Source organism: Adiantum capillus-veneris, chromosome 11, assembly GCF_014529385.1.
Source record: "Adiantum capillus-veneris isolate H3 chromosome 11, ASM1452938v2, whole genome shotgun sequence".
NCBI lineage: Eukaryota > Viridiplantae > Streptophyta > Polypodiopsida > Polypodiales > Pteridaceae > Adiantum > Adiantum capillus-veneris.
The window spans coordinates 14,012,519-14,031,002 of NC_140941.1; the positions used below are offsets into that span (position 1 = coordinate 14,012,519).

General features: G+C 43.3%; 1 protein-coding gene across 1 annotated transcript; it reads left to right on the forward strand.

Annotated features, from left to right (window-relative positions):
• The first annotated feature begins 16,978 nt into the window (after positions 1 to 16,978).
• Positions 16,979 to 18,234, forward strand: LOC147446909 (uncharacterized). The gene is made up of 2 exons (XM_086523539.1): positions 16,979 to 17,863; positions 18,046 to 18,234. Exons 1-2 carry the CDS (start codon positions 16,979 to 16,981, stop codon positions 18,232 to 18,234), a joined length of 1,074 nt encoding a protein of 357 aa, XP_086379665.1.
• The last annotated feature ends 250 nt before the right edge of the window (positions 18,235 to 18,484 follow it).

Genomic DNA, 18,484 nt, shown 5'->3' on the forward strand with positions numbered 1-18,484 from the left:
CAAGCGCTTCATAAGAAATACCTTATTGGATGCCGATGGTTTCTCGTAGAAGTCGTCAAGTGACTTCATCAAGTCCTCCGTGGTCTTCATCTCCGAAACATTGAAGGCCACCGTTGACGCCAAGCTTAACCGGATTGTTCCCAGTGCCTTTCGATCAAGGACAATCCATGCTTCATCTGCCATTGTTGCGGGCTTCTTCGCAAGACCGCCTAGTGGCAAATAGAGGTCCTTCTAGTAGAGACTGAGTCTTCAATCTGTATCTTCCAATGTTGGTAGTTTTTGCCGTTGAACTTCTCAATCTTGCGCTTCCCTTCCTCCGCCATAACTCCCACTCAATTCAAAGAATCCATTCCTTGAGATAATTTAGCTACGAGCAAACCTTGCTCTGATACCAGTTGTTAGGAAATAAGACGTAGCTAAATAGATAATTGAGTAGATTACTTAACGGAGAGAGACAAATTTATATACACGAAATTATAGAGTAGAGTAGAAAGAGAGAGAGAGAGAGAGAGTACACACGATATACGTGGTTCACCCAATGTGGGCTATGTCCATGGGAAAGCAGCCACTCAATGGCTTTAGTACTTCAAAACAAGAAGTAGTTTACAAAGGGATTATACCCTTAATGGAGCTCCCGCCTTGCTTCACTCTCACCACCTCACACTCACCTTGTTGCATCAACTTCACACTATGAAATGTGTGTAGAAATGGCCTCCTTTTATAGGCCAAAAGGGCTGCCCTCTCTTATGAGAGACAGCCATGTGTAGCCGCGCTTGTGCGAATAAGTCCAAATTGGACCCCCTATGTGTGGTCGCCCTTGAGAAGACAAGTCCGCTTTTGAATTCGGCCACCGGCCATCGGCCATTGACTACCGGCCACCGGCCAACCAACCGGTTGTTTTCCGACCACTTTCCGGCCATCGTCCGGCCATAATATTCCGGCCAAAAAAAAGTCTCAGGGGCCTCCGCCCCCAAGGCCTTTAAAGTTGCCCCTGATTCTTGTCCGTGAAAATTTTGGTTTCCGGTGAGTGATTTTCCTTCACGCACGATGGCTTCTCCTCATAATGGGGGCCTTACAAATGTGCGCTTTTACCATAGAAAATTACAAGGGTAAATCAGGCTCCATACTTAACAGTCTCGTAGCAAGTCCCGCAGTGCTAAAGGCAAGAGTGACATAGAATGCTACCATTGTGGCAAGAAGGGTCACATGAAAAGAGACTGCAGAGAATGGAAAGCAGAAAAAGGCAAAGAGAAAGCTGAAGACCATGGTGAGAAGAACAAGTCCTCAGTGAAGATTCAAGAAATAAATGTGACAAACACTGTTGCAGAGGATGATAGTCTAGTGTCAGGAGACATCTACTTCTTGAAGAATACCATGGACTCAGCTCTTCTTACATCATCTGATGGAAATGCACTGAGTGACTGGATTATAGTCTCAGGGGCATCACTTCATGTGTCTCCAAACAAGGAGTGGTTTACCTCTTATGTGACCACTAAAGATCATGTTCGGCTAGGCAATGGGCAGACATGTGAGATCTTAGGTGTTGGAGATGTTCAATTGAAGTTTCAGAATGGCTCTTCTTTCACGCTGAAGAATGTGAGACATGTTCCCGCAATTACAAAGAGCTTGATCAGCACAGGTTTACTTGATGATGCTGGCTACGTCACCATTTTTGGACAGAACATGTGGAAGATATCCAAGGGTTCTATGACAGTAGCACATGGAGTAAAGTCTTGAGGACTTTACATGATTTATGTATCAAATGTCTCTAAAAATGTAATCAATGTAACCGAGCAGCCGAACGTTTCTTTGTGGCATAGCCGGTTAGGACATATGTCCAACAAGGGAATGGAAATCTTATCTCGTTTTGGTTATTTACCTGTCTTTTCATTTAATGATTTTGAATTTTGTGAACATTGTCTGTATGGTAAGCAAACACAGCAGCCACATAAGCATAGAAGCAATAGAAGAGATACACAGTTGGCACTTGTTCATAGTGATTTGTGTGGACCTATGCCTAACCTATCTCTAGGGGGAGCTTCTTACTTTATGCCATTTATAGATGATTACTCGAGGAAAGTATGGGTTTACTTTCTCAAGCACAAGGATGAAGCGTTTAGTGTTTTCAAAACGTTTGTGACACTTGTGGAGAATCAGAGTGGCAAGAAGCTTAAATGCTTACGCACTGACAATGGTGGAGAGTATGTTTCAAAGGCCTTTCAGGACTTTTGTGAGTCAAAAGTTATAAAATGTGAACTTACTGCTCCTTACAATCCTCCTCAAAATGTTGTTGCTGAGAGGATGAATAGGACCATACAAGAGAAGGTCAGAAGTATGTTGTCTAATGCACAACTGCCAAATGGGTTTTGGGCTGAAGCTGTATCATTAACTGTTCAGCTTGTAAATAGATCTCCTAGCAAGGTTTTGCAGAAGGATTCAGTGCCAGAGATGGTATGGTAAGGCAAAATGCCCTCATACAAACATCTCAGAGTCTTTGGCTGTGAGGCATATACTCACGTTCCAAAGGAATTTAGGAACAAACTTGAGCCAAAGAGTAGAAAGTGCATCTTTCTAGGCTATGGTAATTCTGGTGATATGGGGTACAGACTTTGGGATCCCGAATCCAGAAAGGTTGTCCGCAGCAATGATGTTCACTTTAATGAATCCAAATATCATTCTAAACCAGAGAGGGTTGAGGAGATTAGAAGAGTTGTCTTCCAAGAAGATGGACCTGCACGTGCAAGACAAAATGTCAGGGCTCAAGAGGAGCAAGGACAGTATAGAGGGGAACCACAGGTTGTGGCCGAGCCTGAGCCACCTATTGTGCGTAGATCTGGACGTGTCACGCGACCTCCTGATAGGTTTTTTCCATCTATGAATTATGTCATGTTGACTGATTGCAATGAGCCTTCATGTTACAAGGAATCAGTGCAAATGAAGGACTCCGGGAATTGGCAATTGGCCATGCAGTCAGAGATGACAGCTCTGCATAAAAACCAGACATGGAAGCTAGTTAAATTACCACGGGGCAAAAAGGCTCTACCTTGTAAATGGGTTTACAGGTATAAGATCACCGCTCATGATAGTCAGCCAAAGTACAAAGCAAGGCTTGTTGCCAAGGGCTTTAAGCAAGAACAAGGCATTGACTTTGATGAAGTCTTCTCTCCGGTGGTCAAGATGACTACATTGAGATGCTTTCTTGCATTGGTTGCCATATTAGATTTGGTGTTGCACCAAATGGATGTCAAGACAACGTTCTTGCATGGTGATTTAGATGTGGAAATTTACATGTAGCAGCCAGAAGGGTTTGTTGAGAAAGTCAAGGAAGATTGGGTATGCCAGTTATTAAAGAGTCTTTATGGCTTAAAACAATCACCGAGGGCATGGTACCATAAATTCCACAAGTTTATGCTTTCTCAAGGCTACAAACGTAGTGAGTTCGATCATTGTCTATATACAAAGAAGGCTAAGGATGGCAGTTGGATGATCCTTATTTTGTATGTGGATGACATGTTGATTGCTGGCAAGCACTTGGAAGAAATTTCAGCTTTGAAGTCAAAGATGGCAAAATCGTTTGACATGAAAGACATGGGTGAGGCAAGTCATATACTTGTTATGCGCATTGAGAGAGACAGATCAAAGAAGTTGATTTGGTTATCTCAAACAGAGTATATTGACAAGGTTTTGCAACGTTTCAATATGGAGAAGGGAAAGGCATTGAGTGTTCCATTGCCACCATATGTGAAACTTAGCAAACAAGATTGTCCTGTGTCTGAGGAAGAACAGGCTGAAATGGATAAGATTCCATATGCGTCTGCAGTGGGTAGTTTGATGTATGCAATGATTGCTACTCGCCCAGACATTGCATTTGTAGTGGGAGTAGTAAGTCGATACATGTCAAACCTAGGCAAGAAACATTGGGAGGCAGTGAAAGGAATATTGAGATACCTGAAATCTACAAAGAGTATGCGTATATGCTATGGGAGTCAGGAGATAAGTGTAAAGGGTTTTACAGAATCAGATTATGCAGGTGACTTAGACAACCGAAGGTCTACGTCAGGGTATGTCTTTACATTGGCTAGTGGAGCAGTATCATGGCGTTCTAGATTACAAGATTGTGTTACTCAGTCTACTACAGAGGCTGAATATGTTGCAGCATCAGAGACATGCAAAGAATCAATTTGGCTTAATCGACTAGTAACAGATTTGGGAATCAAAGAAGAGATGCCTGTGTTATATTGTGATAGTCAAAGTGCTATACAATTGGCTCGCAATCCAGTTTATCACTCAAAGACAAAGCATGTGGATGTGAAGTATCATTTCATCAGGGAAATGCTCGAGGATAAGCAACTTCAGCTTGTCAAAGTTCACACCACAGAAAATCCTGCTGATCTACTTACAAAAGGACTTCCCTCAGAGAGCTTTGCGCATTTTCGCAAGCAGTTAGGTGTAGGGTAGTACATCACTTCTCTAAATCTCTTGTATATTAGCTTGTATAGTAGCTTCTCTCACACTTAAAGTACCACATTGGACTTTAAGTGGGAGGTTGTTGGGGTGTAAAGCCCAATGTGGTCGCCCAGGTAAGTGGGCAGGCCACCAGGTATGTACACATATTCTTTTGTCAAAACCTAATAAGAACTCACTATGCTCTACACATTACAGTAGAGCGAGTTCACCATATCGTCGTGCTCTTCTTCTCGCACTCTCTCTCGTGTGGCACTTCCGCTCGTACTCCTTCACAAATGACGTTTATAGCCATAATCCGCAGCATTTCATAACTTGCAAAAGATAAGACTTGAGTTATGTTGTGTTGTTGACCCAGCGGTCAACACTCCCCCCTTCCGCGTTCATGTCGTCCCCGACATGACCTGATTGTCGATGGCGATGTGGTCTTTGCTGTCGTTTTTGCTTCATCTGTTGCACTGCTTGTAACTTTGTCGAACCACAACAAGAACTATGATCCATTAGAGCGGACATCTATTATCATAACCATTCATCTTTTGAGATCCTCTGATTACTTTTATGTCTGCTCTTCTTCATTGGGGACTTCTTTGTTCTTGTGCAATCATGTTGTTAGTGTTGTCTGCAGCTTTGTCATTCTAGGCCATTCTTCGACTCGCCATTGAGGAGAAGTATGCCATGATCTGAAATTGGCGCTCCAATTCATTTTTCAATTGATTTGAGTAGCATTTCCTTATTGTTGATGTAGAAGGAATATGTACAAACGGATGGTGATAGGTGTCTTTAGATTCGGGTCTAAAACCTGGATGACCAAAGGGAAAAAAACCCGGTGGGAAAAAATGCCTTTGGTATACGCTCTTATTGGAGTTGAGCAGTTGAACGTGAAGTACATGTTCATAAAAGGTGAGTGCTTGGGTGAAACACGGAAAGAGTGCCTGATGCAAGTGCCAATTATGGGACACTCTATATGCATATGAGAAATTTGTCACCAAAAGCATGCAATGTGAAAGAAGGAGATGATGGGTGTTTCGAGGAATAAATGTAGCACATGTGACATCAAAAGATGTCTCAATAGCTTCCACCTTTCCAAGAAGGGTTGTCGATGTAGAAGTTTCTCTACTCGTATCTCACTGTGCTCAGTACGTGAGTGTCTTTTGGACCTTCTCCTTCACTTCACCAGACTTAAGTACTTAGACTTCGACTCTTTTGCTCACCTATACCAGCATGAGCGACACAACGTAAATATGCTCAACTCTTCCAGCTTGAGTAATACCTAGAATAGCTAAGACGCGTAGACCACAGAGAATATTAATGGAAGCTTTGGGACTAACACCTCACTCATTTTGTGGCTTAGCTACTCGACTCTGACTTGTATGACTTGTCGGTTGCATGTTGACACTGCTTTGTGACAAGTTCTTCGGCTGTTGTAGTGGCTGCTGAGACATACTTCGTGAAGTTTCATCGTTTTCCTGTACCTTCTTCTCTTTGTAGTGCTCAAGCCTCTCGTCAGTCTTTTCTTCATGTGGATTATGGATTTTTTTATTTTTTCTTAATAATAAACAAAGAAAATCTTAAAACAACTCAACAAAAGAAAAATCATTCAAATAGAAATCTAAATGCTATGTACACTATACACATGTCCCTAGGGGCTCATATATGGATTTTGTCCCCATACTCCTCTGTAACACTACTATGAGGGCATATACTCTAAATTTTGTCAAAAATTTATCACAATAAAACGCAAAAATTCAATGCATCTCACAAAACATTGCCCTCTAATAGTCATAATGTTAGGTCCGCATTCAGAATGCCTCCCCCCCTTCCTATTTGGAGTCATCCTTTACGACAGGGTATCGCAAAGTGTATGTGTTGTGCTTGGGCAATTAAAAGTTGTGCCTATGCAGGCCTTGTAATGTAGCCCTATTATGCATACACAGTCAATGCATGGAAAAGATTCATGTTGTGCAAGATGCGGGTATAAGCAATTTGCTTATTGGAATTTGTTGGCAAGGCTTCCTATTCTAAGCAATGTAATGGTCTTTGAAGCTCCTGTATCATTGCTTGATTGAAGCGAATTGCTCTCTTCTAACTGTAATGTAATCGTAGGAAGAATTGTAAGAATTCAAGCGGCGATGCACTGACAGCAGTTTTGTTGTTCTTCTTTGGGACCCATTTCTTTGTGATTATTGGTTGTTTTGTTGTTGAAGCTCGTTTGGGAACCCATACTTGCCCGTGCTTCGTTTGTGTTTGAAGAGACTTCTTTGGGATCCACCTTTTTGTTGTGTGATTCGACAGTGGTCTTTGATTCAGCCCTTGTACGCTTGGTTGGGGATGGGATTTAGGCTTTGAAAGTTGATACTGTGGTTGTTTTGGAATCCAAATGAATTCCTGACTTTTTTGTGCTTGAATCAACTTCTTTGGAGCCCAAACCTGAGTTGTGAAAGCTTGCGACTTTGTGATATTCTTACCCGTTCGTGCACGCTTTCCTTGTTTTTGTTTTGGTGTTGGATCTTGTGATTTGTCATTAGAGATCTTTGTCTTCTTGATCCATATCTTTTTTTGGCCGATCTGGCTTTTTGGTATCCAGATTTGTCGAGCTTTTTGGCTTTGACTTGTTGTCTTGTTCTTTTGACCTGTCATGGTTGTTGTTGAAGGGGTTGGTGATAGTGATGGCCTGAGTTGATGATAGGGGATGTCGTAAGATTCATCACTATCGCTACTATCCTCAGCAAGGTTGACTTCTTGTACTTTCCCTTGATTTTTTGGCTAGTAGTGGAAAGTTACTGTCTATTTGCTCATGGGTTGTAGTTTCTTGGAGTACTTTTCTAGCCCATTGATTAGAGCATTGCTAGCTCGTTGCTCTGGTCGTATTCCTCCTAGATTAGTCTTTGCATCCTTATTAGGAGCCATGTATGAGGATGTTTGTGGTGGCTGTGTCTTCACCGAGGACTTTGGAATCCACTTTTGATGCACTTTATTCGTGTAGCGATGACATTGATTCCCGGGTCGTTGATCTTCTTGAAGCTCAAAGTGTTCTACAGAGTCATAGAACTTGTCCTCTTCTTCATCTTTTGATTCCCATATTTCTTTGTTTGCTCCTTATTTCAAGAGCTTGTTGATGTCTGGATCTCTTCGTTTTCTTGGATTACACTCACTGCAAAGTAAGGAACGACATCATAGCCATTTTCATCACAAAAATTTGTTGTGGGAGCATCCTCCACGGCACACACATCCAGAGTAGCCAAGATGTGTTCCCATCCAAAAGTCTCTAGCTCTTCTTCAGGAAATGGTTCTGGGATATAGTCCCTATCCTCTATAACCGCTCTAGGATACATTCCTCACGTTTCAAGCTACCACATTGTGAAGCTCCACACATCCACAGTTCTTTAGGCTTACCTAACCAAGCTGGAAGTTCTGATCCTGCTACTGTGGCGGAATCAAACTCCTCAACCGGTGTTCTCATCACATCCCTATAGCTATGGTCCCTCAAGTTTATCTTTGTTATGGTTTCCATACGTCTCAGGTATATATGGTCATAACCCCAATCTTGGACCATTTTCAATTGTCGCATGAATGGTCTTCCCAGAATGATGTCATAGTTGTTCTTGCCAAAGTCAAAAACAACAAAAGTGTGTTCATATTCAATGCCACAAGAAGTAACAAGTACTTTTTCTAGCAGTCCTAGGGGCTTTTCCTTGTGTCTGTCTGCAAGCTGCAGGGTCATTCGTGTGGATATCAAGGCAGGTTTTTCCCATTTTTTCCAAACCTCTTTGGTTGCAATGGCCACACCAGATCCACTGTCAAGGATTGCCATGGTTTTTACACCATTGAATTCCACAGGAAGGGTGGTGTTTCCATCTTCTCCCTCATAATACTCGCCTACCTTGTTTAATGGCACTGGCCTAGTATTTAGTTGAGGCATTTCAAGCTCTTTGATGCCTTTCTCGATTTGAGTCATTGGGGTTTTTACACCAAATTTCTTTAGACATTTACCCACATTAGCCCACATGTTTGGTCTTATTCTGAGCATCTTGGCTAACATTATTGTACAGGTGACTAGGGTAGATAGAATATGTACTAGCCCCTTTGAATTGATGGCCTTGTTGGGAGACAGTCTTTGTGATGGGACTGCAACCACATCTGACTTGGTCTCATACTCTCCCATGTAGGACGGTAGTGTTCTTAGCGAATGGGGTTGACTATCCATAGATTTTACAGATCCTTTGTTGCCCCAATACGATTGCACATCTAGATTCATTTGAGATCCAATCTCAAATTACTCTATTGGTGGTAGAAACACTCCTCGTTCATCACCAGTCTTGTCTACTAGTCTTCTTAGGTCATCGGCTTCATTGGCCTCTCTGACTTGTTTCCACAATTCGTCAAGACCATCTATCTCTTTACAATCCTCAGGTATAGCTTGGTGAAATCCCTCGGAAGAGTTATCCGTGGTATTCAGTACTATCCTTGGTTCTAAGGCTGGGTCTTTGAGGTTTGGTCTATGCTCATGACTAGACATTAGGAGATTTCGGAGGTCTTTTGGAGGGCCTTTTGGAAGAGAGAGGAAAATAAGCTCCTCCAATGAGAGAAGAGCCTACGTTACGTAGAAAAATAGATTGATATTAACAAAAATATAAAAGGTGTCCCTCTCCTCATTTAATAATCTAGTGGTCCTTGAAGACGATCACTCTCTTTCATTTAATGCGAGCACCTTTTTTAGAAGGTAGATGCGGTGCATTTGATACGGCTTACGTCATCACTAGAATTCAAAAAGTTACAAAACTATCAAGTGGTGGAAGATTTTGAAACTTTTGATACTGTCAATGCGTCCGGAACGCCCAAATATCTTAGAAATGAATGTCCAATTGCCTAGCTCCAACATCCAAAGAGGCAAAGAATGTCAAAAACCCCTAAAAGAACATTTTACTAACGGCGTGCGAGGGGGCATTCCAAAATTTTGGAATGCCTCATCGCGCACCGTTAGTAAAAAGCCCCTTTTTTCCTCTTTTAGAGAGCTTTTTGAGAGGAAAATGTCAAAAAATCTCTAAAAAGGCCTCCATCTATCACATAGATTTTTTCTTCATCATCTTAGCCTTAGAGATCATAATTTCGGGTCTATAAGAGTGAGCACGCACACCCATTGTTACAATTCTACAAAGTGCATTTTGATCACACACACACACACACACAGACAGACAAATATAACATACATACAAACTCACAGAGACACAAATATAACATACACACACACAGACAGACACACACACTCACAAACACACAGACACACAAATATAACATACACACACACACACACACACAAACACAAAGAGCCTCTCTCTCTCTCTCTCTCTCTCTCTCTCTCTCTCTCTCTCTCTCTCTCTCTCTATACTATAGGCGCGCGTAGAGAGGCAGAACCGGTGTGCATGTCTCTATGCACGCCTTTAGTACTGTGCATCCACCAGTGTATGTGTTTATGTGTGTATGTGTGAGTGTTATAGAGAGAGGAACTAAGGCGGGGGAAAGAGAGAGAGAGAAAGAGTCTTTCTGTTACCTTATACTAACGGCGCGAGGAGGTGTTTTTTGAGGTCAAAACATGCTCCACGCGCGTCGTTAGTAATGGGAGTCTCTCACTCTCTCTCTCTCTTTAAATATGCTAAGCTATAGAAAGGAGAGAGAGAGAGAGAGAGAGAGAGAGAGAGAGAGAGAGAGCATGGTGCAAAAGTGCAATAGAGAAACATGGGTAGGCTTTCTTGAAAAATAATTGTCCAAAAATCATTAAAAGGAGCTTTGTACTAACGGCGCGCAGAGGGGCATTCTAGCATTTTAGAATGCCTCCTCGCGCGCCTTAAGTAAAAAGCCCATTTTTTGGGGTTTTTTGACATTTTTTGCCTCTCCGGATGTCGGAATGAAAGAAGTAGACATTCGTTTTTAGGGTATTTTGGTGTTCCGGACGCATTGGTGGTGTCAAAAGCCTCAAAATCTATCACTATTTCATAGTTTGTGACTTTTCAAGTTCCAGTGATGACGTAAGCTGCATTGAATGCGCCGCACTTGCCTCTTAAAAAAGACGCTTGCATTAAATAAAGAAGTGACTGTTTTCAAGGACGATTGGGAATATAAATCTACTTTTTAGAGTGTCTGGTTATCCTTTGGACGTACTCACAAGGTGCAAGTGCATTTTAAAAAAAGTTTCTAGAGAGAGAAATACAATTTCTTACAAGGCCCTCCAAATGACCTCCGAAATTTTCTAATGATCTGGTTCTTTTAGTTCTTGGTTTGGTGGGATTACTTGTATAGACAGGACATAGATCACATCCTCAGGTTTTGCAACTGGTGGTTCTAGTAAAGCTTGGGCTGTTTGAATCATTTTCTGGCACATTTCAAACCTTTGCTTTTCTAGTTCCGCATAGGGATATGTCATCCACCTGTGTTCTTGGGTTTGGCTTTTTTTTAGCCTCACATCATAGGCTTTCAAGAGGGCATCTAATGTCTCATTAACCTTCTCTGCCAAATCAGATCCTCTTGAACTAGCACTTCTCGGTTTCTCATCCGTGGATGGTTCTTCTAGAGGTTTAACCATCTGTGTAAGAGAAGGTGCCTCCTTTTCCTTATGTTGTTTTATCTTCTCCTCAGCTTCGATAAGCTTCTCAGCTAGGGATTTTTGCTCTCGTTCCCTGCGTGCTTTCATCCTAGTCTTTCTAGCTTTCCAACTATTTCGTTTGCTCTTGGTTTTCTGACTAGGTGCGTCTGTCTTTGGTCCATCATCTGTCTTTGGACTCGTGTCACTTTCCGTGTTCTTTGTCTCTGGATTCTCATCAGCTTTCTTTCGAGCTTGTGCTCTCGTAACCACTTGAACTGGTACGACATTTTTTCTGAGCTACTAGGTAGCTGAACAATCCCTAATACGTGGTGATTGCTTCCCAAGTGGTGATACCTCTAATGACTAGGCCATTGTAGATATCTTCATGTCGTAATCCCCTGATGAATCTATCAAGCAATTGATTATTATTGAAGTGCTCATTTGGATTACAACGAGAATTCAAATGCTTCAGGCGACTAATAAAGTCTCTCACCGACTCTCCTTCCTCTCATTGGGATTTCTGGAGCTGAGAGGATACACCCCAAAGTATTCCCTCTCGTATGTATTCTTTCAAGAACAGTCTCCTAAGAGTAGGGTAAATCTTTTTTTCTTCCACCCTTAGGGTTCTTTACCAATCCCCAGCCTTTCCACTTAAGGTTAGGCTTAAAGCATTACTCTTATGCAGGTCATTGGGTTCTCTTAGTGAATCGCATATTTGTTCAAACACTTCGATATGCTTTCTCACATCCCCGTCTCCACTAAATTTTTGTGTGAGCTTGGATATTTGTACTGCCTTACTTCTAGGTTCTCTATTAGGCGTGTTACACATATTCTCAGCAATAGATCGAGTGATAGCTTGAGCAAATGTTTCCAAGTCACCTAAGTGAGAAAGCACCGTGGGTGGAGGTGCTCCAGAGACTACATATTGGCATTGGTCTTGGTGCATAGGAAGCCCTTGGGTTCCACGTTTGGTACGGTGTTGTGCCATGTGGAAGCCCAAAGTTCATATGTGTGGCCCTGGGCATAGCAAACGTCGGATGTGACATGCTAATGCTAGCCAGTATGGTCCGATGGAAATAAGAGGTTGGGTGTTGTGGTTGTGGAGCATAGGTAGTTGAAACAATGGGAGGAGTAGGGACTACATGAGTACTAGGACCCATGGATGTATACGATTGGTACACACTTGTAGGTACTGTTGCATGCATTGAGCTACCATGTAGCGGTGCTTTACTAACAAATGAGGTCCATGGCATGTTTCTTGGCATGCCCATCATTGGGGTAGGCATGGTAGCCGTGGTGTCATCAACGGAAAGATGAGCTAGACTTGGAAAGGTAAACCTATCACTTGTGGGCTCGGATTGCACCGAGACCCCTGGCAAAACAACATATGGGGGATCCATTGGACTTACCGATGGAGTCTCCATTTGCGATAAGGTCGGTTGTTTAGCCTTCCCTGTATCCAAGAATCTCATGAGACCAGTTGAAGGCATGTGGATCCCCTTATTCTATCTCTCTATCTCTTTGTGGATGACCTCACAAACTCTTTGTTGTTGATCCTCCACACTAGTAGCACCCATTGTGGATTGTAGGATATCTAACCAGCCCACATGATAGGTGTGACCTGTGTACAGGTCTGTCAGAGTTTCCGTTTGTAGTTCGTACTCCTAGTTCTCATTTAAGAACGCTCCATCTAGAATTGAGGTGCTAGGGGTGTCCTTTGAGCTAGATGCAATGTTGCTTTCTAGGGGTTGGCCCTTAGCGGTTGCTAAGTCAGGAGCACTCGATTGCTGTCCTAGCAAAGATATTGACATAGGAGCTTTTGATTTTAACTCTCTTTGTTGCTCTGCCTTACGTAAGCTCTCAATTTCCTTTTCCCTCGCTGCAAGGATATACCGCTCAACCTCTTGCACTTCGGCAAGGCTTCTACCATCAGGTAATATGACCTCGGAGGGAAATAGCTCTGAAGAGTTAGGAGGTGTAGTGAATGAAGTATTCACGTGCATATTCTCTAAGGGCATAGGCTCTATGTTGGTCATGAGTGGAGAATTTACTTCCCCACCCCCCTCATTTACATCATTAGCTCCATGTTTGGAGCGAGTGGCTCTAGTAAAGGTTTCCTTCAAGGGCTAAGCACGCTCGGCCCGGACCGTGGACCCATGGCGTGCATGTCTTGGCTTGAGCTATTGGGATTAGGCATTGGGAAACCCTCCATGACGTCGTAGTCAGAGGAAGAGTCACTAGCCGCTATGTTTGGGTCTTGGTTTGTACTACCTTGGGTCCCAGCTGAGGGCCCGGAACCTAAGGTAGGTAGATAATGAGAACTCGCGTAAGTCAAAATTCTCTCTTAGTTGCTCGGTCTCTAGCACAGGACTAGAGCGTAGATGCATGTGCCTTTGGCACCCTACAAGCATCGGCGAATAACCTCGAAGGTTAACTGCTTACTTTTTTAAGCGTTCGTTTTTACTCGTTGTTTTATGTTTTTAAATGTTTTTTAATGATCTGCATGTATGTCGCACGTGTCAATGTAAGGAACTTGCCGATACACTGTGTGCGAGCCACAAATGGCTCCAAGCACGCAACTAGCCTAAACTAGTAAGCTCAAATAAGACGATGGTGTGTCACTCATCGCTCTATGCTTGCTGTCGTGGAGGATTCCTCACCGCGAAGAAGAGGGAGACGCTGGTGTAACCAGTTTTTGTCGACCCAAGGAGAAGCCATCGGCACTTGTGTTAAAGCTAGTAGGTAGATGGCGTAGTACTTGTACAGTAGTTTGATGCAAGTTATGGCCAGCATTGCCAAGATGTGTATGCTAAATGTGGTTGGTCGAAGGTCATAACAAGTTTTAGCACTACTGATCGGGGAAGGTGAGAACGCTTGAAGTGTCGGGTTTCTTGGTGTTTCATACAACTTCAAGTTTATGTCTATTCGGCAAAGCTATACCATGGAGAAGCTGTCTGTTGAGGATGGGCAGCCTTGTCTTTGCTGATTTCTATGAGGATGGCAATCGAGTTGGGCATCGAAAATTGGAGCATGCGGGCGTGTGCAAGGAGGCCAAGCCCAGAAAAACCTTTCAAGGCTATTAATATATATAAAAAAACGCATTGCAGTTGTTTGAAGTCGACGAGCAAGGCAAGGGAAGGAGGCGCCATCTGTGGCCATGCATGGAGAGATAGACACCAATTGGAGCTTGCATGCGGGGAGGGAGACAAAAAGGACAGTGCTACAGTTGTGGCTTGAAGCGGGATGGCATGGCCAAGAGCTACAGAAAGCGGGCCAGGGGCTGCTAGAGGGTGGTGATAGCATCGAGAGAGGCAGTTGTATAAGAGGAGAAGTCAGCCAGTTTGTAAAGGGGAAGCCAGTTTATAGAGGGAGCGACCAATAGCGAGGTCGCCATTGGCCAGAGCAGTAGAGGGGTAGGAGAAGGAGCCACCAGTGGGCTGGGAAGGTGAGAAGCCGACAGGGATGTGGATAGGGAAGGAGGCCAGGTGGTAGATTGCATGAGGAGGTGAAGGTCGCTAGAGGGGCGTACAGGTTGCAGGGCCAGGAGATGAAGAGGATGAGGAGACTCGCCAAGTTGACGGGGCAGGAAGAGTGATGTGAGTAGAGTAGCACTACAGTGTGGAGGTGGCATGGTCGAGAGCCAGGACAAGGGGAGGGTCTGACAAGGGCCGCCAGAGGACCACCTTGAGGAAGGGGTTGCAGAGGAGGTAGCCATATTGCAGGGGTGCACCATCGGTTGAGGTGGCATATGAAAAGAAAGGAAGGCCTAGAGCAGCCTGTGGGAGATGGACATCGAGGAGGGAGGGTCCGCAAGCTAAGGTGTATTGTTGTGAGCCACCAGAAAGTGGGCCAAGCAATCAAACTAGGATGGTGGTCTGTATGGGGATCCATCATTGTACACCCTTTTTGGAAGCTTTTGTCTACCTGATATTGATTACATCTATCCGTGAATTTATCACTCTTTTCTCTCTCTATTATCTATTGATCTAGTATATGTGTATCTCCGAAGGCGATGGGTGTATATGTGCTCTCTATGTGGATATTGGTGTGTACAAGTCTGTAAGCTTGAAGATAAACGGGTGTATGTCAAGGATTGGGTAGGAATTTGAGTGTCGATTGTTATTGGACCTCCATATGTCACATGGTGCTCTACAGTGTTATAGATGGAGGCTATCTAAACCTACTTTGCAATTGGATCTATCTAGTCAGGGCTGGCCGGGATCGGGTTTGCAGATTGGGAGTCGAGGTGTGTGTTTGCTAGGGGATAGGGGTCATTAGGAGATTTCGGAGGTCTTTTGGAGGGCCTTTTGGAAGAGAGAGGAAAATAAGCTCCTCCAATGAGAGAAGAGTCTACGTTTCGTAGAAAAATAGATTGATATTAACAAAAATATAAAAGGTGTCCCTCTCCTCATTTAATAATCTAGTGGTCCTTGAAGACGATCGCTCTCTTTCATTTAATGCGAGCACCATTTTCAGAAGGCAGATGCGGTGCATTTGATATGGCTTACGTCATCACTAGAAGTCAAAAAGTCACAAAACTATCAAGTGGTGGAAAATTTTGAAACTTTTGATACTGTCAATGCGTCCGGAACGCCCAAATATCTTAGAAATGAATGTCCAATTGCCTCGCTCCGACATCCAAAGAGGCAAAAAATGTCAAAAACCCCTAAAAGAACATTTTACTAACGACGCCCGAGGGGGCATTCTAAAATTTTGGAATGCCTCATCGCGCGCCGTTAGTAAAAAGCCCATTTTTTCCTCTTTTTAGGGAGCTTTTTGAGAGGAAAATGTCAAAAAACCTCTAAAAAGGGGCTTTCTTGAAAGATAAGTGTCTAAAAACCACTAAAAGGAGCTTTGTACTAACGGCACGCAAGGGGACGCAAAAAATTTTAGAATGCGTCCTCGCGCGCCTTAAGTACAAAGCCCATTTTTGGGGGTTTTTTGACATTTTTTGCCTCTCCGGATGTCGGAATGAAACAAGTAGACATTCGTTTTTAGGGTATTTTGGCGTTCCGGACGCATTGGTGGTGTCAAAAGCCTCAAAATCTATCACTATTTCATAGTTTGTGACTTTTCAAGTTCCAATGATGACGTAAGCTGCATTGAATGCGCCGCACTTGCCTCCTGAAAAAGACGCTTGCATTAAATAAAGAAGTGACTGTTTTCAAGGACGATGGGGAATATAAATCTACTTTTTAGAGTGTTTGGTTGTCCTTTGGACGTACTCACAAGGTGCAAGTGCATTTTAAAAAAAGTTTCTAGAGAGAGAAATACAATTTCTTACAAGGCCCTCCAAATGACCTCCGAAATTTTCTAATGACTGTGAGATCACTGGGCTATAGTGAGGCATTTATACTGTGTGCTGGTGGTTTTACCACTTTCCCCTTTCCATCTTGTGGTGCCCCCACTGAGGATCCACTGATTGCTTCCTGACCAAGTGTTTGTGAATCAAGATGAAGTAGGAATTTGGTCCGGTGTTCAAAGGAGATGAAGATGTTGATGATTATTTTGAGCTATTTATGCTGACAATATTGCAGATGCCAAGTGATGAAGCAAAGCTCCAAACTCTACCTTTGGTGCTGCGAGGTAAACTAAAAGTTTGGTTCCATGGCTTAGAAGATGTGCACAAGCAGACTTGGATCGAGTTTCGCAAGCAATTCTTACAAAGGTATTGAAAGGTGGTGTTGGCTTCCGAAGCAGGTGCAAAGATCAAAGGCTTGCAACAGGACGTACGTGCAAATTTTGATGTTTTTGTTGCTAAATTTGAAGCTTATTGGGGGGATTTGGCGGCTTCCACCCAAGCAACCAATGCAAGATATTTGAAGCTTGAAAGGTTTCTATCCTGCTTGCATCCCTATGTTCGTGAGAGAGTGGAGTATGAAGATCCAAGGACCTTTGATGAGGCTATCAGAGTTTGCCAGAGCAAAGAGCCGAAAGATGAAGAAAAAGATGGGGACAAACTTGCTACAGTCTACCATCATGGAAGCCAGTGGACCTAGGCCCAAACAAATTGAAGAGCATCATGAGGTAAAAGCTCTTTCTATTGATATGCATTTGGTCAAAGTACATGAAGGTGATGCCAGGGTAGAAGAGGTAGAACAAGTGCCAACCAGGGCTCAAAAGGTGCAAAGAGGCATGTTCAAGGTGCCACCCAGTTTGCTTCCTCAAGAGGATGAGGGGACAAAGGGCCTTAAAGAAGAGGTGTCAGTTCTGGAGCCAGCAACGAGGCTGACAACAAAGGTGCAAGAATCACCAAGATCAGAAGAGGAGTCCGATAGTTCTCATAGCTCTAGCAACATTTTGGACATAGATAGCATGTGGGAGACGGAATCCATATATTCTAGGTATGAAAGTTATGATGTTTTTCATGTAGATGAAGTGGAGCAAAATGTTTGTGAGTTTCATGCCAGCCAGCTAATGGTTGAAGAGAAGTATAGTGTTTCACCTTGTGCGAGTATGCCAGTCGAGCAGCCCTATCAAATGTCGTGTGATGATGAGTACCTATTGGAGGAAGAGGTATGGTTTGATTGTGCATCACACCTAGTTGAAGAGCAAGTTTTTGAGGATGACTTGCAAAAGCTAGAAGCAGAAGTGGAGGTATGCCAAGGTGATTTGTCTATGCAGGGGGTGGGGCAACCTTGCCTTGGTGAGCATGTCGAGGTGTGCTTTGAAGTTTTAGGGTTTGTGTGTGGCCATGGAGAGTTAGCTCCGACAGATGACTCTATGGAAACCGATACAGGTGCAGCCTATGAGAGCGAGTCTCCATGCAATGAGGAAGGTGCCGCCAACCTTGCAGGTGATGAGGTATTTGAACATGTTGAAGCTTCAGCACGTCATGTTCTTGAGTGTGAAAATTGGTTTTGGAGCCATGTTTAGAGGGTTTGGATACAGGTATGCAAGGCAGACATGTTGGCTTGGCTATGCAGCAAGTAGAGGCAAATAGCAGGGTCTTGCTATTTTATGTGATGCTATGGTTACATGTGTTATTAGAGGTTGATTTACAGGTATCTTTGTATCAGTTGTTGCAAGGTTCTTTTGAAGTGGAATATAATGTGGAAGGTTCTGTAGCAGATGACATGATATCAGCTTATGGTACCAATGTTTTAAGTGGTCAAAAGCATGTTTATGGTTGGCACGAGGGCTTGTGGATGCAGGGTGACAAAGCTCGATGCTATGAAGAGCTGGAAGGCTAGCTTGTCTATTGGCCTACAACTGTAAAGGAAGGCTTGGGTATACATGTTTTACAGGTGGATGGCTATGGCCATTATTTTGTATTTGATCTAGGTGGACTCTATGTCATGCTTGGGGGAGTCTCGAGCTTTCCGTTTGACCCTGGCGGGTGATGCAGTAGTAGATGTTTTTCTCTCTATCTCCATCTTATCTATATAGCCGCTATATTATCATTTTTCTTATGCACTCTATGCAGCTATGTTATATCATTTT

Excerpts from the sequence above, each read along its gene's own strand:
- LOC147446909 (XM_086523539.1), top strand. The coding sequence starts at position 16,979 with ATGAAGAAAAAGATGGGGACAAACTTGCTACAGTCTACCATCATGGAA. Across the intron at positions 17,864-18,045 it reads AGGTATTTGAACATGTTGAA|GTATCTTTGTATCAGTTGTT; the intron begins GCTTCAGCACGT and ends GTTGATTTACAG.